Below are 27,920 nucleotides of genomic sequence, written 5' to 3'. Positions count from 1 at the left end.
GAATTTGTCCAGTGAGTAGTACAGAGTATAGATCACCATAATGCCGTGATCTGAAATCTATTTCATGAAGATAACAATCAGAAAAGATAGAAAAGTATAGGGTATGTTGTGGTGAAAGGGAGTGAATTTGGTCAGGGCACAGCTAGCACCTATCAATTATGTTCATTCCAGTAAAAATACCACTAGTAAGAGCACTAATTTGTCTTCGACATCATCATTATTATTAATGGAAAATGTATTAAATAAGACTAGGGTGATTATATCATCTTTAGTATATATTGACCTGAAAGCGTCAGAAAATGCAATCGTACAAAAGACAAAATGAGAGGTGTAATAATTGGGAAGGAGAAGGGAAAATTATCATTATTTATGGATGGTATGATTGTCTTCTTGAAAAAGCAAAGTAAAACAACTGAACACAGAAAAAGTAAGAAAGTTCAGTAAGTATACCTGTCACAAATAAAAGTATAAAAATCAACTTTTTATTGGAAGAAAGATGCAATGGAGAAAAAGATCACTTTTGTAACAGCAACAACAACAATCTAACATAAATTTGAGTTATGTAATGAGCCAGATTAAAAAAAAAAATTATAATGTAGGACTTAAAATAAGTCTTGGTCGCCAGATTGTAGGCTCCAAATAGCATTTCCTATTATAAGGAAACAAGGTTACTTGGAGAACATGGTAATTCCGGATTTGGGGCAGGATGAGCCTGGATATCTTGTCATACCAGAGATCAAGGAAACTATCAAAGACTAGTAGGGTAAGGTCAAAATGACTGAGAAGGTACCAACTTAAGAGGCTCTTGCTGGCTAAAGATGGGACAATTTGATCATCAATAAAATAACTGTAATAAAGTATGTCATGTGTTAAAATCCACAAATTTATAATGACCCCAATAAAGGACAAATATATAAGGTATTTTTAAAAATGCAAATGGCCAATAAATGCAAGATCTTAACCCTCACTCAATTAAAAGATGCAAATAAATACAATACAATATTATTTTGCACCTAGCAAACTTAATAAAGGAAGCCAAAATCCAGTGTACCAGTGCTATGGAGAAACACGTTTTCTCATTCATTGTAGGGTGGGAATGTAAACTGGTACTGCTTTGGAGAGCCACTTGCACCAAAATTTAATACACATTCACTTTGAACCTGCAATTCTACTTTTAGAAAATTTATCCTAACCTGATAATCAGATGAGTAGGCAAAGATGCATACAAGAACACTCATTTTAGGGTTGCTTATAATAGTGAAAAATTACAAATAACCAATATGGCCATCTAGTGTCCTGGTTAAATATACAGTAAGATGCCATGGAGTCATCAAAAATGTCGTGGATCTGTACTTACAGAAAAGTGTGTACAACATTGAGGGGGAAAGAGCAATTCATAAAACTGAATGGTTCCAATTTTGTAAATGAATTCCTGGATGAGATGTTCACAAAAATCTTAGATATGGGTTGACTATTAGTTTTTTTCTCCTATGTTTAGATTTTTACAACCATCATTTATTATTATTATTATTATTATTATTATTATTATTATTATTAACACCTACAACACCTGGTATTCCTAGGTGGTCTCCCACCCAAGTACTAACCAGGTCCAACCCTGCTTAGCTTCTGAGATCAGACAAGATTGGGCACATTCAGGGTGGCATGGCCATAGACTCATCATTTATGATTTTTAAAATAAAAAATTTTGAGCTATTTTCAATTTTAGGAAGTCACCAAAAACAGAACTAGTAATACTAATAACTTTATTATGGCATAAAGCAGTATTTTATACATTAACTCAATTTTATAGTAAAAACATTTTATGTACAATTGTAAAGAAACCGCTGCACAGATACTCCAACATAAAAAAGTGTTGTATTTCAAAAGTTCAGTGAGTTGTTTGATATATAAATTGAAAAATATTTTCTCTGTAGAAAATAGTAAAAATGATAACATTTCTCAGGCTAGCCCAACAAGCCCATTTAAACAAAGCAGTAGCTGAATTATACATTTATAAATATGGTTTGAGGTCTGGGATCCAGAAGAACTTTAGCTTCATTTATTGAAATAGTCACGTTTTCCTTAAAATTAAGTTGCTTAAAGGAAAATATCCAACAATCTTCCCCCTTGCTCTTGATTTATGCCTAATTATTTTTCTTTAGGCTACTCCACATCAAGGTTTTAGCTGTTCCTTTCTAAAGGACAGGTTCTGTGTCCTTTTGATCTGCTTGATAAAGTACTCATTCCTATCCAAACTATGAAATGTTTTGGGTGTTACTAAAGTACGCTCAGTATTTGAGCAAAATTAGAATCTAATAAAATTGTAATACACAAGGTACATGAGTTGTTTATCATCAAACAACTTCCCCTAAATTCCTGAGGCCTGATGGTAAGCCATGAGGAATAGGAAGAAAAGTGATAAAATTGACAAGTGGATCAAGGAATTAAAGCAAGAGGATTTCTGAGAACAGAGAAATATCCAATCAGGATTAAAAAATAGAACTGAGGGGCAAATAGAAAGAGGAAACTGCCTCAGAGTTGGCTCTCTGAGCCCTTTATTGCCAGGTGATCAAGAGGCAGTCAGATATAGACTAAGTGAGAGAAACCAGGGCCTAGAAATATTTGTTATTCAAAATAATTAAATGAAAACAAGACAAGCCATGGACTTTAATTCCTCCCACCATAGCTTATTCCCTGAGATTCTCAGTACAGAATTTCTAGGAATTAAGGCAAGAAGACAATGCCACTCTTAAGTTCTTGCACCATGCAGAAAGTTTCCCAGAGAATATCTGAGAACTCAGAGTTATCTGGCCTGGGGATATATTAAGTTCTTCAGTTCCCTCAAAGCAACAACTAAAAATAACCATATAGTTTTTCCTTAAAAAAGACTCTAAGCAGCTAAAACCTTTCAATGGAGTAGCAGTCTAATAGAAAACAATGTCCTATATCGCAGCTATAAAAACGAGGCCCCTAAGAAACTAAACTGGATCATTCTACCTAAAAACTCCAGTGTTCCCGTTAGAAGTTAACCTCAACAGTTAATTTCAACAGATATTGTTTCCTTCTTACATGTAAAAATATTTTCAGTTGGTATTTGGACTCTCCAGCAATGAAAAAATCTCTGCCCCCACTCCCTTAATTCCTTCTTGGTAAATAATGTTAATCTTCCAATAGGAAGAAGAGTACATTATCACCAAGCCCTATTTACCCAAGCCTTACTTATGAAGAAAGTTTTGGGGCCATCTTTATAAATTTGAAATTCCTTAAAGACACTTGCTCTCTATTAAAATACTTTGTTATATATGTAGACATATGGATATATAAAATCTGTAATGCATTCACTGCAGCATAAACCACCTTATATTGAGAAGCTAAAAATGTATCAAAATGCACATAACAATGGCTAATTTACATAATGTCTCCTATCAAATGTATCACCATCCTCCAAATCAAGAGCACATGCTGGCATAAACTTTATTACATCCCAGCTAAGTTTGAAATCTTGCTTCAAAACACTGCTCAGTATTAATTCTCAGAAGACATGTTACAGGGCCACATGAGTAATGATTAGGCAGGTGGCTGAGGAATGCCAATTACAGAACAAAACCTGACTACTCAAAGTGTTTCTCCAGAGACTGTTGCATGTCCCCATAGGTACTTAAGAAAGAACGCTATTAAAATAAAACTTTAAATATGAAGACAGATCAACTTAAAGAGTATAGACAGCTTCCGATGCATGCTTGATTTTACCTTACCATCTATAGACAATGCATTAGAAGAAAAATGTAAGGAATTCATACACCTTTTCAAAAAGAAAACCCAATATAGAAGTAGCAATAAAGTTATAAATGACAATCATCAGATGAAATAATTTAAATGAAGCTTATCTCTCTGGAAAAGATGCGGGCCTGGGCAAGTGGTCAGGAAGGAAACACAATGTGCTTTTAACTTTGTATGAAAAAGAAAGTTCAGTTCAGTGTTGCCAAACACAGTTCTGTTTTGCCATATAAATCCTCTACTTCAAATTACTGACCAAATGCTTTACTAAAACTCCGTTTCTGGCCTTTGTTGTTTTGAAATCTGTTACTTCTGCCACCTCCTGATCGCTGTCCTCTGAAGTTTCTATTTCCTTCCCGCTGTCCCCTGAAACCTCTGTTTCCTTCTCGCTGTCCCCTAAAGCCTCGATTGCCTTCCCGCTGTCCTCTGTAGCTTCGGTATCCTTCCCGTGGTCCTTCTAGCTCTGGCTGCTCTGTGGCCACAGAGAGCTGCCAGCGCCGTGAATCATGCCATTTTTCCTGTTGAGAGATGTTTGTTTTTACATGCTTTGGTTTTTACTGAATTTGGTTTAATAAGGCATGAGAAAGACAACATTTTTTGCTCTTTCTCAAAGAGAAAAACCAAACTGATAACCTAAGTGCTTAAAAGGTTATTGGTAAAAAATAATACTAACTCTCATGGCCCAAAAACCAGTCACTAAAGTGTAGGAAAATAAGTTTCACTATGAGGAGTACCCTTGCAATGTATCTTCATCACAGTCTCATTTATTCAATTCAATTACTACAGGGCATCCAAAGCTGTCAGGTAGAAAAACATAAACATGTTTCTCACAGCAGTACTGAATAAAGATGTAATAATTAAAAATGTTTATGTAAACCTTGTATAACATATACAGGGAAAAAAGCTGGATATTGTTCACTACTCTGTAGAAAGGAAAACAGGCAGGCTGAACAAGAAAAAAATAACAGAATAAAAGGCTGGTAGAAAAAATACTAAAGTTCTTAACTTTTAGTAAAGGAACCAAAGCTATTGTTCCCCTCTCCATTCTGTACTGTCAGTGATGAACATTTTACAATTTAGATATGTTAACTTCAAAATCCAAGTGAAAGAATACCTGTATTTCTGTTACTGCTGCAGTAGGGACATCAAAACAAACACCCTAGAAATCAAAACAAATTCAAGTTAATCCAGCCTTTGACTAGAATTATAAAATGCACATCAAGTAATACTCTAAATGACCAAGCATTATGTCAAATAAAAAAAAAAAAGTATCAATTTTAGATAAACTTTAGACCAAGGCCAACATATTATATCTCCCAAAAGCAAAACAGCAAAAAGTCAAGGGTGCAAAAAAGTACTCAAAAACAAATTAGAACTGACTAGAGATCATTCTTTGCTATCGCACCGTGCTAATCCTCAAGTAGCCACTAGCAACATTTACAGCTGAGGAAACAGGCTTGGAGAGGCTAAGTGTCTTGTCTAAGGCTCCACCATTGGTCAGTATGTCTCCAAAACCTATGGTATAAAACCATCAAAATATACTGCCTTCCATCAGAAAGAGTGTGAACTATTGAGGATGGCCTAACTGAAACAGAAAAATAAATGATCTTCTATTGTTAAGTTTCTAGTTTTTCATAATTCAGCTTCCTATAAAGTTTTTAAAAAATTAAATATTTTACAGGACACTATCTTTGATAATAAGCAATGACATCATTTCCAGTTAAGAAAGTCCTCCTTTTTCTTGGTCTCCACAAATATAGTCAAATTGTCCCTGCAACTAACTGACACAGGCACCCCTCTCAACTGGCCATCTTTAATTACAATATTTTATGAGCAACACCCCTGTCTACCTAATAATTTACCCAATTATAACCACAGGTAGCATCAGGTACTGATCGATTTTGCCATTTGTGGGAATCTTCATTCACATGTTTACTAACTATTCAATGCCAGGCACTCATTGGGGTAGAGAGAGAACTAGAAAACAGTCTTTGCCCTTGAGTAGGTCATAGAGTTCTTGAGGCTCTCAGTCAGTAACCAAGCACAGCAAGTAAAATTTACCTGAATAAAGGTATACCCTAAAACGCTGCAGTACAGAAAAAGATGCCCCCAACTCTGCCATACGGCCAGGGAGTTTCACAAGGGAGACTTAAAGCTAAGCCAAGTCATAAAGGCTACCATAAAGGAAGAAGTATTATAAGCAGTGGGTTGAGCATGCACTCAGGATGAGAGACAGCAAGGTGTGCTTGGCATTACTGGAGTGGAGGGTGTTGCTAGTGAGGAGATAGAGATAAGTTGATAAGGGAGGGCAGCAGCCAACTCATGAAGAATCTTATCCTCCATGTGAAAGTTAGGACTTCATGCCACAGATTTGTGGAGTTGCTTAAAGAAATAAACAACATGGTCAGACATGCAATGAGTTGAAGATAAACCTGGTTTGGTTTACTAGGTCAGTGGTTCTCCAAGAATGTACCCCTGAAACTCTGAGATCTTTTGGAGGTTCCACAAAGTCAAAATTATTTTCATAATACTAAAATGTTATCTGTCGTTTTACTCTCACTCTCTCATTAGGAAGGAGAGAGTGGCATTTCCCAGACACTAAATGCGATGACATCGTTGCTCTGCTAGCTAATGGAACATGATATTCTTCTCTTAGAGTTCCGGTTTTACTTACTAATAAAGTAAATATCGATAGATATAACCCACATAAACAAAAGCTTTTTGGTGTCCCCAATACTTGTTAAGAATATAAAAGGATCATGAGACCAAAATGTTTGAGAATTGCTGTGCCGGTGGTCCATGCCATTAACTTCTGAATAGGAATCAGAAGAAAGAACACCAGGTTTGGAAGGCAAGATTTAAAAATTTGAATTTGAATTAAAGATTTAGAATTCAATTTTGAATGTTTGTTTTAAGCTACTTAATAAACCCCATTTGATGGAGATGTCAGAGAAGCAGCTGGATCTTCCAGTCTAGCACATGGTTCTGGCTAGAGATAACACATAAGGTAGTTGTCAGTGACTAAGCAGCAACTGCGGGTCACGGATGACACTGCCCAGAGAAGACTGTATAGAATGAAAAGATGCAGCATCCTCATAGATTAGGGAGAAGCCACCATACAGTGTTTACTGACAGCATAAAGCTACTGAACCAAAAGTGAGGTCACAATAGAAGCCCCAGCCTTCCTTACCTGCTTTCCTTTGAGAAAGACCATTCCCTTCACTTTGGAATCAATATCCTCACCCAGTTGCTCTTTAAGTTCTTTCCAAGCATAACTAATGTTTGGCATTTCAATTGAGCACTGTAAGATCATGGTCACAAAGCCCTATGGATGAAAGGAGAACAAAATTAAAGTCTTGAAAACAAGCCTAACTTATAAACAACTGCCCTCAAGTTTCTAAAATATTTCTGGAAAATTTCTTTCTAAAAGGATATACCTCCCCACCAACCACACAAATTAGAACGAGTAAAACTGGGGAACGCCGAATAAGTCTGGTGGACTGTGCCAATTGGTGGATTGTGCCATAGAAATAACCAGTTGTGACATTATAGTTTTGCAAAATATTACCATTGGGGGAAACCGGGCAAAGTGCACAAAGAATCTATATTATTTCTTACAACTACATGTGAACCTACGATTATCTCGAATTAAAAAAAAATAAAAAAAGTTTATACCTTCTAAAGTTTCTAGGAATTTTGGATATATACATTTGTGTGCATATATATTTTAAAATTTCAAAAAATTGATATAATTCACATACCATAGAATTCACTATTTTAAAGTGTACAATTCAAGAGTTTTTAGTATGTTCACAAAACTTACAACCATTACCACTATCTAAAATTCTAGAACATTCCGTTAGCAGTCACTACCATTCCCCCACTTCACTGGGACACTGGAAACCGCTAATCTTTCAGTCTCTATGGTTTGTTTACATCTACCTTAATGCAAAAGTTAAAACAACTGGGAAGTTTAAATGAAATATTTTCAAATCCTGCTCAAACTCCGAATTACAAAGCATCAGAAATTTGACAGGGACTCACCGCATCTGAGTTGATCAAAGAGCGCTGGTCTACTGATGTGGCACCTGAAATGTGGGCCAGCGCTGCTGCCAGGGCTTCCACAGCGCCCTTCTCCTCTATCAGCTTCTCAGCTGACTGCTTAAAGTGACTAATGGCAGTGGGAGGCACAGAATCCAAAAGCCTAGTTTGATTGAGAGTGTATTTGTCAAGAGAAAGGATAGCAGAAGTGGACAGATTCCATTCTCAAGAAAACAGCATCTCAAGATAAATCAATAACTTTCAAACCACATCTTTCATATGCCTAATGCATCATTTTGATGCAATGTATACAGTCACACTTCTGTAGTAATAAATCTATTCCTTTGATTGACTCTAATTCTAATTGACCACCAATCCTCCCCCCAGCAAAAAAAAAATTTTATCCTAAGGAAATAAGACAGATATTAAGATGTTTATCACGGTGTTACAGAAAAAGAGTGTAAACAATTTTAAAATGTACGTCAATATGGAATTAAATTCTTTTCATTTGCAGAACTTTCCCAAGCTATTAATATGCTAATTAATACCCAGCATTTCTTTTGATCGTGAATCCCTCCTATTTTTTTAAAATAAGCATGTCACATATTTACGATAACTGTGGAAAGAACTTTAAAAATGATGTTCAGTCTCTGGTTCTAAGCCGGGGACATTTGGAGAACAGGGCCTTTTTGTTTTTCATAATGCCAACCTCACTCACCCCTAGGGATACATATTGCACAGCCAGGCATGCTTAACAGCTAAATATCCTTCAATTTGTGAAGACAATCCCATACAATAAAAGATTTTCTTGCCCCCAATGCCAGTAGCACCTCCAATGACAAACACTGTTAGTTGATGTAATCCTCAAAATCTAGATATTTACTATAACTTAAAAAAAGCAACTCTCATTTTTCCCAGGTGGGGAGCTGTATTAATGAAGATTTAGAATATAATCTGTGATCCCATCTAATCAATCTCCAGATGGGAAGCACCTACACTGTATCTAAGATACAGTTCCTTAAACTGCCCAAGACAAACCAAACTATTATTAGTGGTTTCCTCTGGTGAGCAGGCATGAGTAGAAATGAGGATTTTTACTTTGTATAACTTTACTTCAGCACAGTCTGAGTGCTTTTATAACAAGTGGGTTATAAATTATTAATAATAAATAAAGAAAATAAAATTTAAAAGGCCAAATCTCATTACTACACAAAGACAAGCAATTAACAGAACAAGCACTAAAACAGACCATAGCAGCAGTAGAGAACACACCTGATGGCATCTTTGCTGGAAGCTTTTATTATTTCTGTTGCAGAAGGAACACCTATTCGTTTAAATTTAATTCCCTACAAGAAAATGAACCATAATTTAATGTACAACGTGGCCATTGTTTCCATTGAGATTAGTAGTCCTTTAATTTTTTATATTTACCAAACATATTTATTACATATTTATAAGATAAACTTTATATTTGAGAATGGTTTTAGATTTACAGAGAGTTTCTATGTACCATGTACCGAGTTTTCTTATTGTTATTACCATGGTACATTTGTCCCAACTAAGAAACCCATATTCCTACATTACTATGAACTGAACTCTAGAGTTCATTCGAATTTCACTAGTTTTCCTACTAAAATCCTTTTTCCGTTCCAATACCCAGTCCGAGATACTACATTACAACTAGTCATCATGTCTTCCTAGTTTCCTCTGATCTGTAGCAGTTTGTCATTCTTTGTTTTTCATGATCTGGACAGTTTTAACGAGTACCGGTCAGATATTTTGTAGACTATCCCTCGATTTGAGGCTGTTTAATATTTTTCACATGCTTAGACTGGAGCTATGGGTTTGGAGGAAGAAGAGCAGAGGTCAATGCCATCTTATCACATCTTAACAGGGGTACATGCTTATCACTGATGTCAACCATGATTACCTGGCCAGGTAGTATAGTGTCTGCCTGCTTTCTGCACTCCTCCCAACCCCCACATTCCTATTCTATTCTTTGTAAGCAAATCACTAAGTGCAGTCCACTCAAAGAGAAAGAGGGAGATTAAGCTCCACCTTCTGGAGGAGGAAGTAGCTGCTTAAGAATTTCATTACAGAAGAATTCTGTAAGGAAAATTAGTCTCTTCCCTCCCACTTTAAAATTTATCCTTTTCACATATTCTCATTCTTTTGGTTTTCAAGCAATTCCTATAACCCCTTACTCTATGTTTAAATATTTTTGGTGTGTTCATGTTATCATTGTCTGAAAACTGCCTTTCGAACATAAAAACACTCCTTATAACTGTATACATGAAAACAAAACCACTGCTTTCAAATGCAAAGTTATTTCAAAATGTGTTTTATATCACAGAACAAAATATAAAATATGTATCTAATAAGCTTTCACAGTCATGGCCACATGATGGAAATAAAAATAATTTAAAGTTAGTAAAAAAATTGAATAAAGAAACCAAACGCGGACTTTATAACTCAACAGTTGCTAAGTAAAGCTAAGAAAATAGTTTTACCGCTTTTTGCTCCACTTGTGCTAACTGATATTCTTCCTTGTGCTGATAAAAGCAGATGCAAATCCCTGTCCTTCCAGCTCTACCCGTTCGCCCAGAACGATGAATGTAGGACTCCACATCCTATTGAAGTAAAATATATGAGTGAGTGACAATGAACAAAAAAGAGACAAAGACTTGAGCAGTCTTCATAGAGGCAAGTGTGGTGGTTATATATGCGAGGAAGTATAGGGAAGTTCCTTAGCATTTCAATGTAAAGAACTGTGACAATTTTTAAAAACCTTTAGAACAATGGCCTCTATCCTGTGGACAAATCTGCAAAAAACATAGTGCTGTTCAACAGAACCATAATATGTAATTTCAATCTTTAATTTTCTAGTAAACGCACTAAAAAGTTAAATTAATTTATAATTATTTTATTTTATAAAATAAAGTAAATAAAATTAATTTTATTTAAATAATTATAAATTATTTTATAAAATAAAATATTTAAATATACAAAATATATTCATATAAAATAAAAAATATATAAAATAAAATAAATTATTTAAAATAATTTATAATTATTTTATTTTGGGTATATTTAATACACCCAAAAGTTTTATTATTTCAATATGGTATCTATATAAAACAAGTAATCAAATGAGATATCTTTACATTCTTTATTCATGTCTTCAAAATCCATTGTGCATAATAAAAGTTAAAATAAAAACAATCCAATGTATATTTTATACTTATAGCATATGTCAATTCAGATCAGGTGCATTTCAAGTACTTAACAGCTACATGTGGCTGTGGCTATCATACTGGGCAGTACAGGTGCAGGCTCATTTAAACAATGTCCATGCCACACACATGGGACTTCCTTTAAAAAAAACTGAAGACTTCACAGTTATCAGAGTTATTTTTTCCAACACTGTAAACCTTTAATCCTGAGAAATGTGACGGTTTGGGGGTAAGTTATAGGGTCTTCACACTTAAAACAGGCTTTTTTAAATTTATGTGAAGTACTGTCCACACCACATAAACTATGCTTTAGAACCCTCCCTGAGAGGTTCTCATCTCCCACACACCCAAGCAGTTTTAACCATGGAGGCTATTAACTACAGGCCTTTTCTCCCTTCTCTATCCTCTAGTTCATGAGTTTATCTATTCTAGCCCCACTCCATCTAAGTCTTACACATGTTCAAAGTCCAGTTCAAAACTGCACTACTTCCATGAAGCCTTCCAGGACTCCCTCTAATCAGAAATTATCTTCCCAATCTCTAGGCACCGACCACACTGGCACTCAACTGTCAGTTCTGAAGGGAGGGCATCGCAATAAATTTTAAAATCATCCTTAGCATCCTAGCACTTATGAGAGAATATTACTAATCACATGAAAGTAAATGATACAAGTTCCATTTTATTTTAGTGCCCAAAGACACAACAACAACAAAAAAGTCTTACCTTTGGTGGAGAACTCTGTATAACCAGATCAACCTCAGGGATGTCTAACCCACGTGCAGCAACATTGGTTGCAACCAATACTCCAAAATCACCATTTCTAAAACCTTTCAGTGTGATTTCCCTTTGCTTCTGTGGAATATCTCCGTGTAATGACTGGGCATCCTGCCAAAGAAACAAACTGGCCTAAGAATACCAGATCCAACATTATAGGTACTTTTTACCTGTAAAAGACATTCATATTTTGGTGATACTTCTGTTGAAAATAATATAAAGGAGAAAACATGCGCTGCTTTACATGGACAAACCTCAAGACTATATCCAATCCTTGGTCATTAAATCAACCGTACCCAAATACATATACAAGGTAAAAACACCAGATAAGAGTGATCAAATCTACTTTGTTGGTATAATCTTGGGGGTTTGAACCACCTTTTCCTCATCTCTGAGATGAGAATGACAGATTAGGTGAGCTCTTACATGTATACTCTATTAATTAAAAGATGCCTCCTTAAAAGAAAGGGTGAGGAAGGACCAACCTGCTTTATGGACACATTCTGTGACAGCTCCTGGGCTTCTTTCTTTGTTTCACAGAAGATGATAGTGCGCCCATGAAAACCACTATACACTCGGATCACATCCCCAATAACTGCTGCTCTTTGAGTCCAGTGGCACTTGATAGCCAGATGCTTATAAGAGAGTGAAAAAAAAGATCAAATTAGTAAAACCTAGCTGGAACCTGAAACCACCTGCTCAACACTAATGGTACTAGAAGCAACTGTTTAAGCCTGACTAGAGCAGATGATACCATTATCATTTGGAGAAAAAAACTAAATCATTAAAGCAGAGAGCCTTTCCCCTTTCTCCAAAGAGCATCTAGCTTCTTTATCTATTTTCTGACCTCATCAGGAAAATGTAGGAAAAGAAATACCATTCACATTCCTACAGGAGACCAAATAACTGACAAAAGAAAAGTTTCTGTATGTTTTGTCCTCTCATCCACTTAAAAAATGCAATCAGTAGTCAGTTACTGTACATGTCTATTCCTTGGGTGAAACGATTCACCTAGGTACAGGACCCTAAGATGAAAAACAGCTTCAACACGAGCACTAGATTTTTCTGCTGACCTCTAGAGTTTAAATTCTAGCTGTAATTTCTTATTGTTTAGCTCATTCAGATTAGGTTCCAAAAAACTTCTGAAATCAGGCTGCCAGATGATGAAATTTGGAAAACACAAATAACACATACAACTCAGAAAGAAATTTGTCTTTACTTAGCTTTTCACATGGATTTATTATTTATCTGGAAAAAGAGTTTGTAACTTGTCAGAGTTAAAACAATCACAGGGAAAAAAATGATATACAATTTATTACTAATTCCAGAAACTAAGTGAATCATTTACCTCCACAGTTATTGCTGTTTTCTGAGTCTTTTTACCAATTAAGTCCACCTGTTCATATGTAGACTTCATGTACTTCTTAGCAACATTAAAAACCCAATGAGGACAAGTTGCAGAAAAAAGCAATGTTTGGGGATTATCTTCTGAATCTTTGGAGGAAAAAAATCAGTATGAATAACCCAAACAAGCCTACATAGTATTCCACCTCACTCAATTCTTTTAGGGTCCATTAACATTCCACAGCAACCACCAGGCCGATCCAGGCATTGAGAACACAAAAATGAAAGACACAGAAATTCCCAACAGGCAAAGAAATGCTACCTAAATAATTTATGTAAAGGATCCTTGAAACAGCAAAAGCACTTTAAACTTATTTTGCTTTCTGACCAGTGGCCTTTACGAACCACAAGGGAAACTTGTCCGTTATAACAAGACCTACCAACTAGAAAACACCAATTCATTGCATTTTCATACTTTTCGAGTGGCAGTATAAGCTGGTAGAATTAATTTCTAGAAGTAATTTCGCTTCTGAAAATCTATCCTAAGGAACTAATTCTAAATATTGTGGTGTGAAAGGAAGCTACCTGCACAAAAATGTCTGTATGCAGAATTATTTATTAAAATTAAAACAGGTAGATGAAATTAAATCATGGTACAACCACTTCATGGACTATTATGCCAAATTGTTATATGTACAGTATGGTTATAATTAAAACACATACACACACAAATAGCACAAAGTCAGGAAGAAACATACCAAAAGCAAAGCATACCACACTGGTAAATATGAAATTTTCCCTTTACTTTCCCAAATTTCCCATTGTAACTATGTGATAAATTATTATTTTTTAAAAAAATTTAAGTTTTCCTGAATAAAATAAGTCACCTCCAATTTCCCAAGCCTTCATTTAACCCTTACACTACTTAATCACTACGCTTCCTCTGCTCTCCCTTTTATTGGTTCCTTGAGCTTGGAGTTTACCTTTCTTGTATGCCACACTTAAAATCTCTTCCACTTGATCAGCAAACCCCATATCCAACATCTGGTCAACTTCATCCAGGACAACATGTTTAAGTTTGGTGAGATCCAGCTTGCCATTCTGCAGATGGTCTTTGATACGGCCTGGTGTCCCAACCAAGATGTCAATCCCATTCCGCATGCGTTCGACTAGAAAAAACATCAATGATAAGATACACTGGGTGTTTAAGTCCTTTTATTAGTCTGGAGTATCAGCTACATATATTTTTATTCTAAAATATTTATTATATTTATTAATTACAAGTACAAGGTAATATGCTAAGTATATTAAGTATTTATGAAGATAAAGATACTCAAAGCACTCCTTAATCTAGTGGAAAAAACATGTATGAAGTGACAGTCCATTGTGTTATGTGACATAACAGAAAAATGCACCAGTGGGGTATGGCAGGACCAGGAAAGAAATGGCTTCTTTGGTTGGTGGAAAAGTGTCAAGATTTCACAAAGTGAGAATAAGAATCTTAAACAAATAGGAACTTTCTATAAGGTAAGGTTTAGGGGAAGGAAACAAGATAGAAGGGCAAATATAATCATAAGCCTTGTGTGCAAGGCTAAGAATTTTTTAATGCCTTGAATCCTTTCCTGAATTATGTATCTGCTCTACGTTATAGAGCTTCAAGGTCTTGAACTGGGAACTAATGGAATACTACAGCAGAGGCTGCAACATTTAGCCCTTGGGCCCAGAGAAAAGAAAGCCTGCCTATAGTAAGAAAGAAACAAGAATGCAAGAGGAGGCAGAGACCCAAGGTCCTTGACAGATAAAAAGAGTAACCTGAATTCTGACTTTCTAGTCTAACGGCCCAAATGGACTCTGTCCTCTTGGGTTCAGTAAGATATCTTTACAGTCTTTAGATGAACACAGATAAGACAAATGTCCTAAGAATGGTACGTAGGATCTAATACATCATCAAGCAGGACCATGTTCTTGACCATCTTTAAGTAATAATAACAAAAGAAAACACCAGAGAACTAGACCAGGTAAAGCTGGATATCAAGGTCAGAAGATAACCAACCAGGACATCCAACAATGAATGGTAATTTCCTTCCTTCACTTTTGGATTTACTTACTTTGACCTCCATAGGGAGTTCCACCATAAAAACAAGCCACTGCCAATTTTTTTGTGATGTCGCTGAAATCTTTGCTTACTTGATTTGCTAACTCCCTTGTAGGTGCAAGAACCAGTACCTGAAAAGGAAAAACTAATAATTAAATTTAAAGCATTACATGATTCAACTCACTCTAACAAGCATTATCAAAATATCTATTATGTGCTTTGCAATGTGCTGTGTGTGGAAGGATCATAAATAAAATATGGTTCCTGACAAACCTACTCAGAAGAAAAGCTTGCGATCCTACTAATCAGAAGAAAAGTTATGTGCCCAAATGTAGGTGCTATAGGAGAGCTGCACAGAGCAGGCTGAAGGAACCGGGAAAATTTCGTGGAACTGCTAGTACTTAAAGAATAGCATTCCAGGAAAGGAACAACTTGAGCAAGGAATACTACTACTGATATTAACATCAGCTAATATCAGAGCTTTTACTGTCTCAGGCTCTACTAAATGCTTAATATGCATTATTCTCATTTAATTCTTACAAGTTATTCACCTACAATACCTACAATTGTATCATACAATTGTACTATAATACCAAAAAACAAAACAAAACAAAAAAACAATTGCATTGTAACACCTACAATAACACACAATAGATTTCTAAAACCAGAAGACTAAGAAGAAGAGCCTGAATATAAATTCAGGCAGTCGGGCTCTAAAACCTATGGTACGAACCTCTACACCACAGTGAATGTGAAGCAAAATGGAAGTCAGAGTAGTAAGGCAGGGCCAACATGGTGAGGGGCTTTAAATCCTTGAGCAGTCTCAGTTTGATCCAATGAGACATACAACACAAAACCAGTACAGATACTCAAGCAGGGTAACAGCAAGATGCAAATATGAGTTAAGAACAATGACCTAATATATTCATCCTACAGATATTTACTAAATATCTACTATGTGCCAGGTGGTATTCTAGATGCTACAATAATTCATTTGTTTACTACTGTATTTGTTAATAGCAGTAAACAAATAAATAAATGAGGAGGGAGAATGGACATGGAAGGCCAGTAAACAAGTGAGGTGGGGCCAGAAATACAGGTGCAAGAACCCCCGGCCAAGGTGATAACACAGGCATTTCAGTGATGTAGGGGGCTTGGCCTCTTTGCCTGAGTGCCCCTCCTATTCATGCATCTCTATTAAAAATGCTTTCTCAATCTTAAGCAAATATGATCAGACACTTGACCAAATCTGCGAGCCCCAAGAACATCTAATAGTTTGAAAAGAATATGATGAGCATTAATAATACAGGTGATCACAACCATAGGACAGATTACAATACTTAAATATATAGGATTTATGGCTGATACTCTTAAAAGAATTACCCTGGTTAAACAATGTCATCTATTACTTAAAAGAAAAAAAAGAAAAAAACTACCATGGTCTACTTGCAGATAAAGATGTGCTGTAAATACCCCAAAAAGGCTTTAACTTAAAGAAAACCCAATAAAAAATAGGGTTCGTAAACATGCCCAAGAGATGTTTTTGCCCATGGGCATTTAGAACCCCTGAGGTCCCTGTTAAAGCTAGTTACCTGTCTATGGACATGCCACCCTGAACAAGCCCGATCCCATCTGATCTCGGAAGCTAAGCAGGGTCGGGCCTGTTTAGTAATTGGATGAGAGACCACCTAGGAAGACCAGTGCTATAGGCGTAAAAAATTTAAAAAATAAGGGGTTATAAACTGACAAGGTCCTTGCAATCTGTGAGGTCAATCAAGGGTTGCCTCCCCAAATAAACAAACAAACAAATAAATAAAAATAAAGCTAGTTACCTGAGGGGCACGGCCTCTCTTTCGGTCTTGCAGTTCTCCCAGAAGTTTCTCAATCAAAGGGATGGCAAAGGAGAAAGTCTTCCCAGTTCCTGTCCGTGCCTGTGCAATTAAATCTTTTCCACTATAGACATGGTGAAATGTCTTTGCTTGTATAGGAAACAGGAAGGTCACCCCACGGGCTGTAAACAAATTGACCATTATTTGACAATGCAGTTCTTAAAATACCAGCCATACTGGAGGACCCATGCTTCTGATCCTACAGAATTAAGGAATTCTACCTTCTGATAGAATTCAACATCTACAAAGTCACACTCAAGTATATTCTGGCAGTGAAAAATCTGCTTGACTGAAAAATTCAATAAACTTCAAAGCACTGAATTATTTATTATTTTAAGAGATTAAGTCACTTGTCATGAAATCTTATCCATAGGTCAGCATAAGCCTGAAAATCAAGTGCTTTGCAGTCTAGACTGTGCCATACTTGTTTAGAAAACACCTAGTTGAACATTTGTGACTACCTAGCTCGTTCACAGGCACACTGCTAACATGAGATCTAAGCCAGAATGGTATCATTGACCTAGAGATGGCTCAAGAAGTAGAAGAGGATAAAAAAGAAAATACTAACATGACATCAACTATTTAACTCCAGCAGCACTATCAATCAATATACTTCTGAATATACATATTGTATTGAATAAATTTTAATCACCTGTTTAAGAGGCAACAAAGACCACCGCTATAGTCCTATACTTAATATACAGAACTACTTCAATTATTTGGTCACATGTATTGTGACCAATAAAAACATGTCCTAGTTCATCTCAACAAAACAGTGGAGTGCTTCCAAACAATATGTTCTAAATTATACAATATTTCCAAGAATATTACCTTTGAGAAGTTTAATAGTCCCTTCAGATATGGGGAAATTGGAGAAAGCGCCTTCTTTTTGTTCCACAGGTATTTCCTATCAAGTAAAGCGCCACAAAAAGAAATCAGTTAACTTTACTCCTGCAGGTTACTAGAGAGAGCCTTTTGAGAAACAGAAGAACCTATTTTAAAACATCTCTTCTCAATCAACCAAAAAGACACAAGTACCTTGTGGTAGGTAAATCAAGATGTGAAAAGGAAATATATCGTAATAAGCCATAAAACCTTAACAGAAGAAAAATCTGTAGCAAAAATATATTGCACATATATTATATATGGCAGACTCAGTCTCAGCCCTTTCCCACAGCAACTTCTCATATACGTTCATAGAAAATAAGAACATTTATGACAGTGGTCACAGTGGCATTATTGATAAAAAAATCTGAGTGCCCAACAGGAATACTTATGTGGATTTCTAAACATTTATATGATGCTTTATGTAACCATTAAAAAGATTAATATTTTTATTTAATACATATAACATTAAATATTTAATGAAAGTGAGGGAAATACATACATAAAAGTGGAAAACGCAGAAAACAAGATTGCATATATAGTACAATCCTAATCTGATTAAATAAAAGAGGTTCGTGTATAAAAACTACTGTTAAGAAAATAAAATTCAACAGGTTACTTCAATACCTGAAGTGTTTAACATTTACTGAATTACTGAATGCAGAAATTCTAAGGAGCTTTTTGATAAATTTCCATATTTCCTAAATTTTCTAGACCACATTAGTTTTTAAAAGGTGATCACGACCTACATCAAACACAAAATTATTTATTAGAATTAGGATTTTTCTTTGATGTTTCTGAACAGTAACAGAACTATCTTCCAAATGCACAGACCTTTAATCGTCTGGTTCAACTTAAGTTAGTTAATGGCCAAAGCAAAGAGATTTATGCAATCTAGCAAATAGATAACTTTTCAGTAGTTCCATTTAATCCTGATTTATTTGGTGAAACCCCCCAGGAGAGAAGCTAAGGCCATTAAGCACGACTATATCCCCCCTGTTGATTTCTCACTTTCAAATAAGCTGAGCAAGTGTGTGGAGAGATTTTTACCATATTTAAACAAATCTATTTACTTGCAAAGGAGGCATTCTGAGGGGGCCCGGCCCTTCCATTATTAAATAATATGTAGCAATTACCTACTTATTTATCTGAAACAACAGAAGATACATTCCACATATTTAAATGCAACTTTACCTGCTCTAACTCACTGTTACTTTCTTCACTGGCAATTTCGTTGGAGTTAGAGTCAGGTCCAGAATGAGAGAATCCATTCTTCAGTTTGGGGCTCTTCTCTCCAATTTCTCCATTCATTTCCTTTTCTTTCTTCATCTTTTTGGGTTTAGGAGCACCTATTTCTTCTTCAGAAGGCTCCTCATTTTTTACTGCTTTTTTGGTTTTAGGAGAAACAACTTTCTTTTCAATGGGCTCCTTTGGTTTTTTTACACTTTTGGTTTTAGGAGAAATAATGTCATTTTGAGATGTCTCCTCTTTCTTTTTTGACTTTTTGGATGTAGGAGAATTCACATCAACTTCAGAAGGTTCTGCTTTCTTTTTAACTTTTTTAGCTTTGGGGGAAACAACTTCTTGCTTTTCTTCTGCTGCCTCTTCAGTCTTACCAGATTTTGGCTTCTCTTTTTTAACTTTCTAAATAATCAAAGAAAATATAAACACTGAACAAAGCATCTGATATATTTGTATAACAGATTAATTCTAGATTATTGCAAGATCATATAATTATGAAGAACACAATTTAGGGGTATTTTCCAACATTTGTACTTTCACCTAGCAATGAGGCAAAAATCAACAATACGCCTTTTAGTAGTATGTTTTAGCTATATGGAGATAAATATACATGAATAATTTCATTAGCTTGGACGTGAATGTCTCTTGGTAACTATTCAATGCATGTCAAACAAGTTTTAAAATCAAAATTTCACAAGGGATTTGGAGTGGCTCAAGGGATGCTCCAACAGCTCTAAACGAAATACACAACAGCAAGTGACCAAATACAGTTTAATTATGATAGAGTAAAAAAGGCCACATACGTCCATGGATGGATGATTTTAAAGCAGACTCTTTGCTAGAATTCCTGTACAGGTAAAACAAGGATTCGTAACATCTACCTTGCCTATCTCACAAAGGCAGATGAATTTACAGAGACATTTTATGAACCAAAAGCTATAAAAACCCATAATCTATCACCCTATGTATAAAAAAAGAGGTTCTTAAGAAAAAAAAGTGCACAAGTTACAAGGAAATGGAATGAGTGAAACCTTAAAACCAAACCAGATTATGGCTCCTACTTGAAATGTCTGACCCAGTCCAACTTTCATGTTATTGAAAACTTAATTACACTATTACATGGAGCTGAAATCTATCTCCCTAAAACGTCAAGCCTGGCTTCTGCTCTCAAAACATGGAGTAGGGGAGGGGTAATCTATCCCACATCACACACACACACACACACACACACACACACACACTCTTCCTCCCCCACCCCCACACCCCAGCCTCCCAGACTTCAGTTCTTCCATCCCCTGGTTTCACCAGAAGGGGTGGCTTTCCCAATCCAGTGGTCTCTTTTGGAACATAAGGGAGTTTGGTCATGACCTCCTAATCTGAGTATCCTCAATTGAACACTGTTTACTGCTGAAGAGCAGATAATGCAGGACCACTTTCTCTCCACCTGCAAAGACAAGTTTGTGCTCCCTTAGCTTCCTAAAACGCCAGAACATTTCTGTTGTACAAGCTTCCCATAAAAAAGACCCAGAAACAGCAAGGAAAGAAAATTCTATATATACAACACAAGTTCAGGGACAATCTGTGTTTCCACTTTATCTCAGAACAGACTCAGTCACAGTTAAATCACTATCTAAAGAAGCAAAAGAGGGCAGACAGCAAAAAGGTAACTTAAGACTATTGCGATGTTGGCCTATCATCTCAAAAATATGGTGTACAGTTAGCAAAACACAGCTTTACATTTCCACGGGTAATCTGGTCAATAAACCTTAAGAACTTAACTACTTCATCTTCTAAGGGTTGCTTACCGGAAAACAAACTGTACTTCCCTTAACATGATAAAGAGAATGTCACTGCTGATATGGCCCACGTGTACAGGTGAGTTAAGTCTCCCTAGTCTAGTCTAAAAGCGTTAGTCCCGACCTTGACTTACAACTCCTTCCACGCGCTCACTCGCAAGAGTGAGGTCTGAGCCTGAGCCAAAACGTGGGGCCTAATCGCGGACGTCCAACTCTGCACACCCGGTCGTGGGCGCCCAGACTCGGGTACCACGTGAGACGCCGGGCCCTCCAGTTCCGATCTGTCCGAGCTCCCGGAGCGCGCCGACGCGCTCAAAGCCCACGGAGAACACCACTCCTGGACGGCCCCTGACCGAGACTCACGCGGGTCTCCGGACGAGCTGGGTCAGCGCCGCGCCCCACGCGCTCCCAGCCGGGGCACCCCTTCTCTCCGGTTCCCCGCTGCCCCGCTCCTCTCAGCGACCCGGCTTCTGGTCTTGCCTTGCCCTAGCCCCCTCGGCCCTTGGTGGCACCTTCTCTTTTCGCGGTATCTCCACTTTTCCCATGGCGGTGTCTGATTCCAAATTCACGTCACTGAGGAGTTTCCCCGGCATCATTCAGCACAAGCTGTGTAAGGCGACCGATCTCGTCCACCGCGTGGAGAGGAAGAGACCGGCCTACCCTTTGGCCCACCCAGCTTTCGTCACATCCTGTAGCAAAGCCCTTTCCCCCCGGAAGCAGAAAGCCCCAGGGAAGCCAAGCCCCAGGTGGTAGTCCCTAAGCAGCGGCTGCTGATACTGCCCGGGCAGTCAATTGACTGCCTACTGCGCCTGAACTAAAAGGTACCTGCAGAATGCTAGAAATGGAAGGAACCACAAAGGTTGGCTTTGTGTTCTCGTTTAAACACTAGTCAGATTCTCGCTAGTCCCTGCCGGATAAATACAGACTTGTAGTATGCTTTTGAGTGGCGCCTCTTCAATACTTTAGATCGCTCCAGTTATGGATCATTTTGAGGACACAGAAAGGAAGCGCCCAGATTCATAAGCCTGGTTTAGAACTAAAATTCAGTAGGGTCTGGTTATTCATTCATGCACTCAACAAACATCCTCTAAGCATTCACCGTATGTGAGATACAGGGCTAGGATTCTGTGACAGACAATATACAAGCCTTGTCTTCAAGCTTTATTGACTGGTGAGAAATAGACGAATGTTACTTGTTATGAAGGCATATAGAGGCACTTTACGGGCCCTGGGACCAAAAGGGGTCCCTAAACTACATAGATCTCTCTTAGAAAATACAGGGGCTCTTAGTCTTGCATAATTTGGACAATATACTAATTCAAGCGGTTGAGATGAAGTGGTCCATTGAACGATCTATGATGTTGCTAAACTTATTCTGAAGAACTAGTGGTCCAAAGAATTAGGAGCCAATTCATCATAAAATCGTTTTAAAAAATGGGTTGAAATCATGCCTGGCTTTGAAAACCTGCCCTATTTGCTCTGTGATTTTGGACACCTTACTTAGTCTGAACCTGAGTTTCTCGTGCATGAAATGGGCTTAACAAAACTTGCTTCATCGGCTGAGAAAATTAAGATAATGAATGAAAAGGGTTTAGCAGTGCCTGGCACATGGAGCACAATAAATGAATTATTAAAACAGGTGTGTCAAGTGTTTAAAAAAAACAATTCAAAGTGCGATCATTTTATGACAAAGGAAAATGCTGGAAGTTTTATTTCTGTATTCCATAAGATTAGTTTTTACTGCATTTTTAATGACAGTTTAAAGGAAAACTTTCATGTTTCACAATTATTTGATGTTTGTCTCAATTTTTAATTTTATTTTTTTAGGTCAGGCAACCCTTGGTTGACCTCACAGATTGCAAGGAACATTGTCAGCTTACAATCCCTTATTTATTTTATTTTTTTTATGCCTACAGCACCTGGTCTTCCTAGGTGGTCTCCCATCCAAGTACTAACCAGGCCTGACCCTGCTTAGCTTCCAAGATCAGACGGGATCAGGCTTGTTCAGGGTAACATGGCCGTAGACAGTCTCAATTTTTTAACAGATAAATTTATGTAAATATACAATGCTTTAACTTGTACTCTATAATATCCTTGAGCTGGTAGCCTTGATTTATCCATCTGTGTATCCTTAAGATTTCAGACAGTGCCTGGCACACAGTAAGTAGCCTATCACATAATGTTGACTGATCACTTAAATGGCAATGTGGGGTGGGGCATGGGAGAAGGAACTCGTTGAAATAAATTTTAGCTATGTGCCCAGGCAGGCAAGCAATTCGATCATCCTGGTGTGATAGAAGAGGGAGCAAACATGAGTGCAGTCAATCAACTGACTAAAAATGCTTCACATCTGGGATTTCGGCATCGTACTGCAGACTTTGGAGTATATAAGTACCAGTCCCTGCCTCAAGTTGATAAACCACAAAACTGCATGATACTGCTGTAAACAGTATAAGCACATTTTTTATTACCAACAGATGTTGAGTAAGCCCAGAACACCACTAAATGGAAAATTGTTGTCAAAGCCTATAAAGTTCTTCTGTGACATACCTGCACATAGGTGCAAAGCCAAAATTCTAAGAGGAAACATGCAAAAAGCCTTTTTTGGCTCAGAGGTAGCCAAATTACTGTATTGAATCTAGTCATCAGTCTAAAATAAATAGAATGAGTAATATATATTCGATAGGAAATGTGAAGCTCTGCTTGAATAGTGACTGTGCCAGACTAGTTTCCTCTGATGTACATATGTAATGTTTTCGAAAAATTGGGAGAATTTGTTTCACACACAGTGAATTCAAAAGTTTACACAACAAAGTGTTTGCAGTAATTATCTCTGAGTGATATAATTATGGGTGGTTTTAATTCTATTTGCTTCTCTATTTCTTTTAAATTTTCAACAATGGACATGTACTACTAATATGAAAAAGTAATGATTTTAAAAATTATTATTAAGCACTACCCCAAAATATATAAAACAAAACAGTGCGAGAGGAGACTCTCAGACATTCACACCTAAATGTGAATTTGTTAAGTGTCTAATGCTGAAGGAAACAAAATATATTATTTACAAATTCAAAAACTGATGATCAGGACATCTGAAACCAATATAAAATACTATCGACTGTAATTGGAAAAAAAAAAAAAAAAACCCTGAAGATCAGGGCAATTGATTCAAGTCAAACAGCTGTTAAGTGACCCATACTAGGGCACAGAGTACCAAACTGGAAGCTCTGAATAGCCAAAAGGTGGTGCCATGAAGATGCTGGGCTCTATGAGGAAGAAGCAGAGTAAAGGCGAGTGGCCACCCAAAGCTGAGAATTTGGTGAGGAATTTGCCCTTCCTCTTCTTCCAGAAGATATAGAAGGCTAGTCTTTAATCTTGTTAGTATCTGCCCCACTTTCCTTCCGAACAGGGTTGCCAGCTTTTAGCAAGTGGACCCCTTAAATCCATCTCCATCCTGCTAGTATTTACCTACATGCTTATCTTTTCCACTCTTTTCTCTGAAACACTTCAGTGGCTGTCCAATGTCTGTGAAGCCTTCCAAGATATGACTCTTGCTGTGTTTTCACCACTGCTTTCCTCACAGAGAAGATCTACTTAGTTTATTATACTTAGACCTTGTTGTTACATTAAACCTTTGCCTGGATGCCCATTCCCATTTCCCTGTTTCTTTTTCCTGACTTAATTCATGTGCAATCATTGTGTCCAAAATCTTTCTGTGAACCCTGGGCTGGGCTAGGTGGCCTATGCAGAGCTCTATCAAGTCACTGCATTTAGTTATTGCCATAGACCTAAGTTTATGTATCCAACTATGTCACCAGATTCTGGGCAGAGACTGGGCACTCCTTACTCACCTTTGTACCCCAAACACTGTAGATAACACAACATATTCTGACTTAAGTATTAGTACTCACCTTTGTACCCCAAACACTGTAGATACACAACATATTCTGACTTAAGTATTAGTAGTCATGCATCTAGAAATGGAGCCCATGCTTCATCTTGGGCATAAATTCAGAGCTCACAATTATTCAAATGCAAAGCCAACTGAGATTTTCGCACCCAGTCATAGTTATCTGGAGCTCTGTTCCCTATAATCAAAACTTTCTCCTTTCTCAATCCAGCACTGAGGTCCTTCCCCCAACCTTGGCTTAACTGAAATCTGACTCTTCCTGAAAAATACTCCCCCTGCAGCTTCCTCACACATGCCATGTACTCTGTCTGGTGTCAGTGTTCTCTATTCCTCAACGCCATTTCCAAACTATGGCTCCTTCACTTTCATGTAAATGCCCTTTTCCCTTTGAAGACGTATTATCACCCTATACTCCTATTTCAGGTAATTTACTAACATCCACCATTCACTGATATTTTGTCCCCCACAGGCCTACCACACCCTGCACCTGTCTTCCCAACTGTTCCACTCCTAAAATCTCAATTTCATACATCCCTCACTGACCTTTAGTCCCATGCCCCTTTTACACTCTATTATCTATCCCATCTTCACTTCAATTCCTAGGATGTCTACAATCCATGGAGCATTACTCCAGTCATTTTTGTTGCATCTTTAACATTTCTTCTCAAAGCGAAACTCTAATCCTGGATCAATCGACTCTCTCCCATCTCCATCCCTATAAGAGAATGGTGAATGTTGCTACAGGAAATTAATCATTTGATCGCTCCAACTGCTGCCACTACAAATTCAGTCTCTTATCTCAACTGGACCCTGAAAGCTACCTGTGCCCCTCAGTTTGCCTACTGAGTTCTCCATCTTGTTCTATAGTTGATACTTCAGCATTTTTCCACTTTCCTCAAACCTCCTAGCCTACTACTTCCCTATTCACCCTCCACAGATGATAATGAAAGAAAAAAATAGAAAACATGAGGCAGGCACTTCAACTTAAAACTCACCTATATGATAATCACACTTTTCTCCTGACAAGATGTTAGAGAGATGTACCATCTAAGGCTAAAATCTCGTGTGTGCTCGACCTCATCCCTATGGGTCTTTAATAGGGATTTTGCTACATCATATATTCTCTTCCTCCCTCCTTTATGGCTCCTTCCCATATTAATATTTCAACATGCTCAAATTGTCCTCTAGGTCCTGCTTCAGTTTGTTCTTCCCTATTTACAGCCAGACTTCATGTTAGTTGTCCCTATTTCTTTATTTTCCATTTATTACTGAATCCACTGCTAAGTGGCTTCTACTTTTAATACTCTATTAACATGGTTGCTCTTCATGTCAAATGTCTTTTTGCCAAGTCCAGTGGCCCTTTCAGGCTTGTTTTCTGGTTCCTGTGAAAGCCTCACACTTCTGGGCTTTCTGTCCTCTTCTCCTTTTTCAATAGGACCCCTTTTCTTCTGCTACACAGTAAATACATTGGTGTGCCTCTGAGCTCCCTTCTCAGTCCTCTTTTCTGACTATAATTTCTCTAGATAATCTCATCTACCACCTTAACTGATTTATTATTATTCCCAAATTTTTAGAACAGATCTCTCTCCACTTCGAACCTATAAAAACAACTGCCTACTGTTCATCTCCTCTTACATTATCTCATGGGACAATATTAAAACATATCTAATCCTGAACTAATCATATTTCCACTCCCTCCCCACATAGCTTTTCTTGCTTTGTCCTAGTAGCTTATCTTAGTGACGAAAATCTAGGTTTCGTCCTTTTGCTTCTCTCTCATCCTCTAATTCAAAGCACTAAGTCCTAACAATTCTATCTAAAAACCTCTGAAATCTATTCATGTCTCTCAATGTCCACTGCCACTACTTAGGCACAGTGGTTAAGAGTGCTGGTTCAGAAGCTACACTTATCTTGATAAAAATCCTCACTCCACTACGTGTTATCCAGCTATGTGGTTCTGGACAAGCAACAACTTCTCAAGTACCTCAGTTCTCATCACTTAAAATATGTTATCATTAGTGCAGACCGCCATCACCCCTACTTACCGTGGATTACTCTGACCGTATCTTGAGGCAGTCTTGCCCTTCTGTAATCTAGTCTCAATGTAGCCAGTAATCATCAGAAACACAAAGCTCATCATATTAATCCTCACTTTATATGCTTTAATGGTTCCCACTGTCTTCAAGAAAATGTTTACACTTCGTAACAATGCACACAAGCCGTTAAAATCTGGTCCCTGTAAATATTAACTCCTATCTCTCTTATTCCTGTCTTCTGCTTGTCACACACAAACCACACTGAATTGTAACTCTTCAGACTTATCATGCTATTCCTTGCTTCTGGGTTTCTGCATATGCTGGTCTACCAGCAAAGCCTCTCCCTTCTAAATTCTTCTTCCCACCATACACATATATCTGGCGAGATCAACTGATACTTTAACTTCTCCTTTTGGGCATCATTTCTTCTAAAAGTCTTCCCGACTCCTAAGACTCATTAGGCACACTCCAACTAGGTCCTTAGCATTCCATACCTATCTTCACCTTAGACTTTAGATGTTAACTTCATTCACAACTGCTTGACTATCTTTAGACTGTTAGTTCCTGGAGGAACTAACATGCCTTTGTTCACCACTATATCCCTACTAATTAGTATAGTGATAAGCACACAAGAGACAGCCAACCAATATCTGTTGAATAAATTATCGAGTGTGCACTGATTGCACAGCCTTTTAATTAATTATATCTAGAATTTAAATTGCTACACCTAACCAACCATGTTACCAGTTTATACAGCCCTTTAATGTAGAAGGGATTTCTTATTGTCTACCCTATATCCTATGGAAGGAATAATCTGAAAGCAAATACACTACATTTTGTAAAAAGCAAGTAAACAAGTAAGATTAACTTGACTGCTATGTTTTAGAAAACA

General features: G+C 37.2%; 1 protein-coding gene, 1 non-coding gene and 2 pseudogenes across 2 annotated transcripts; 1 reads left to right on the top strand and 3 right to left on the bottom strand.

The window, feature by feature from the left end:
• Nucleotides 1-1,558: 1,558 nt before the first annotated feature.
• On the bottom strand, nt 1,559-1,677 carry LOC120609960 (uncharacterized; annotated as a pseudogene).
• A 72-nt stretch (nt 1,678-1,749) lies between these two features.
• On the bottom strand, nt 1,750-21,762 carry DDX21 (DExD-box helicase 21). Its single transcript, XM_039871974.1, has 15 exons — nt 21,592-21,762; nt 19,236-19,685; nt 17,988-18,063; nt 17,100-17,278; nt 15,281-15,398; nt 14,156-14,341; nt 13,177-13,322; nt 12,314-12,463; nt 11,778-11,939; nt 10,332-10,451; nt 9,094-9,167; nt 7,825-7,984; nt 6,971-7,105; nt 4,895-4,939; nt 1,750-4,298 (listed from the first exon to the last, which is right to left on the bottom strand). Exons 1-15 carry the CDS (start codon nt 21,673-21,675, stop codon nt 4,029-4,031), a joined length of 2,355 nt encoding a protein of 784 aa, XP_039727908.1. The 5' UTR covers nt 21,676-21,762; the 3' UTR covers nt 1,750-4,028.
• On the top strand, nt 16,862-16,979 carry LOC120610039 (uncharacterized; annotated as a pseudogene).
• Nucleotides 21,763-22,986: 1,224 nt separating the features above from the next.
• On the bottom strand, nt 22,987-23,105 carry LOC120610193 (5S ribosomal RNA). The gene has a single exon (XR_005654882.1). It is a non-coding gene; the product is annotated as a 5S ribosomal RNA (ribosomal RNA).
• Between the last annotated feature and the right edge of the window lie 4,815 nt (nt 23,106-27,920).

Source organism: Pteropus medius, unplaced genomic scaffold (genome assembly GCF_902729225.1).
Source record: "Pteropus medius unplaced genomic scaffold, Ma_sr-lr_union100, whole genome shotgun sequence".
NCBI classification, from domain to species: Eukaryota; Metazoa; Chordata; class Mammalia; order Chiroptera; family Pteropodidae; genus Pteropus; species Pteropus medius.
Note: the sequence above shows the minus strand (reverse complement) of the source record. Positions and strands in the feature narration are given on the sequence as shown.

What these genes read in the sequence shown, in the direction of transcription:
- DDX21 (XM_039871974.1), bottom strand. Translation starts at nt 21,675, where the DNA reads ATGATGCCGGGGAAACTCCTCAGTGACGTGAATTTGGAATCAGACACC. An exon ending in GACTATTAAACTTCTCAAAG is followed by an intron (nt 17,279 to 17,987) that starts GTAATATTCTTG and finishes ATTTGTTTACAG; the next exon opens with CCCGTGGGGTGACCTTCCTG. An exon ending in AGAGAGGCCGTGCCCCTCAG is followed by an intron (nt 15,399 to 17,099) that starts GTAACTAGCTTT and finishes TTTCCTTTTCAG; the next exon opens with GTACTGGTTCTTGCACCTAC.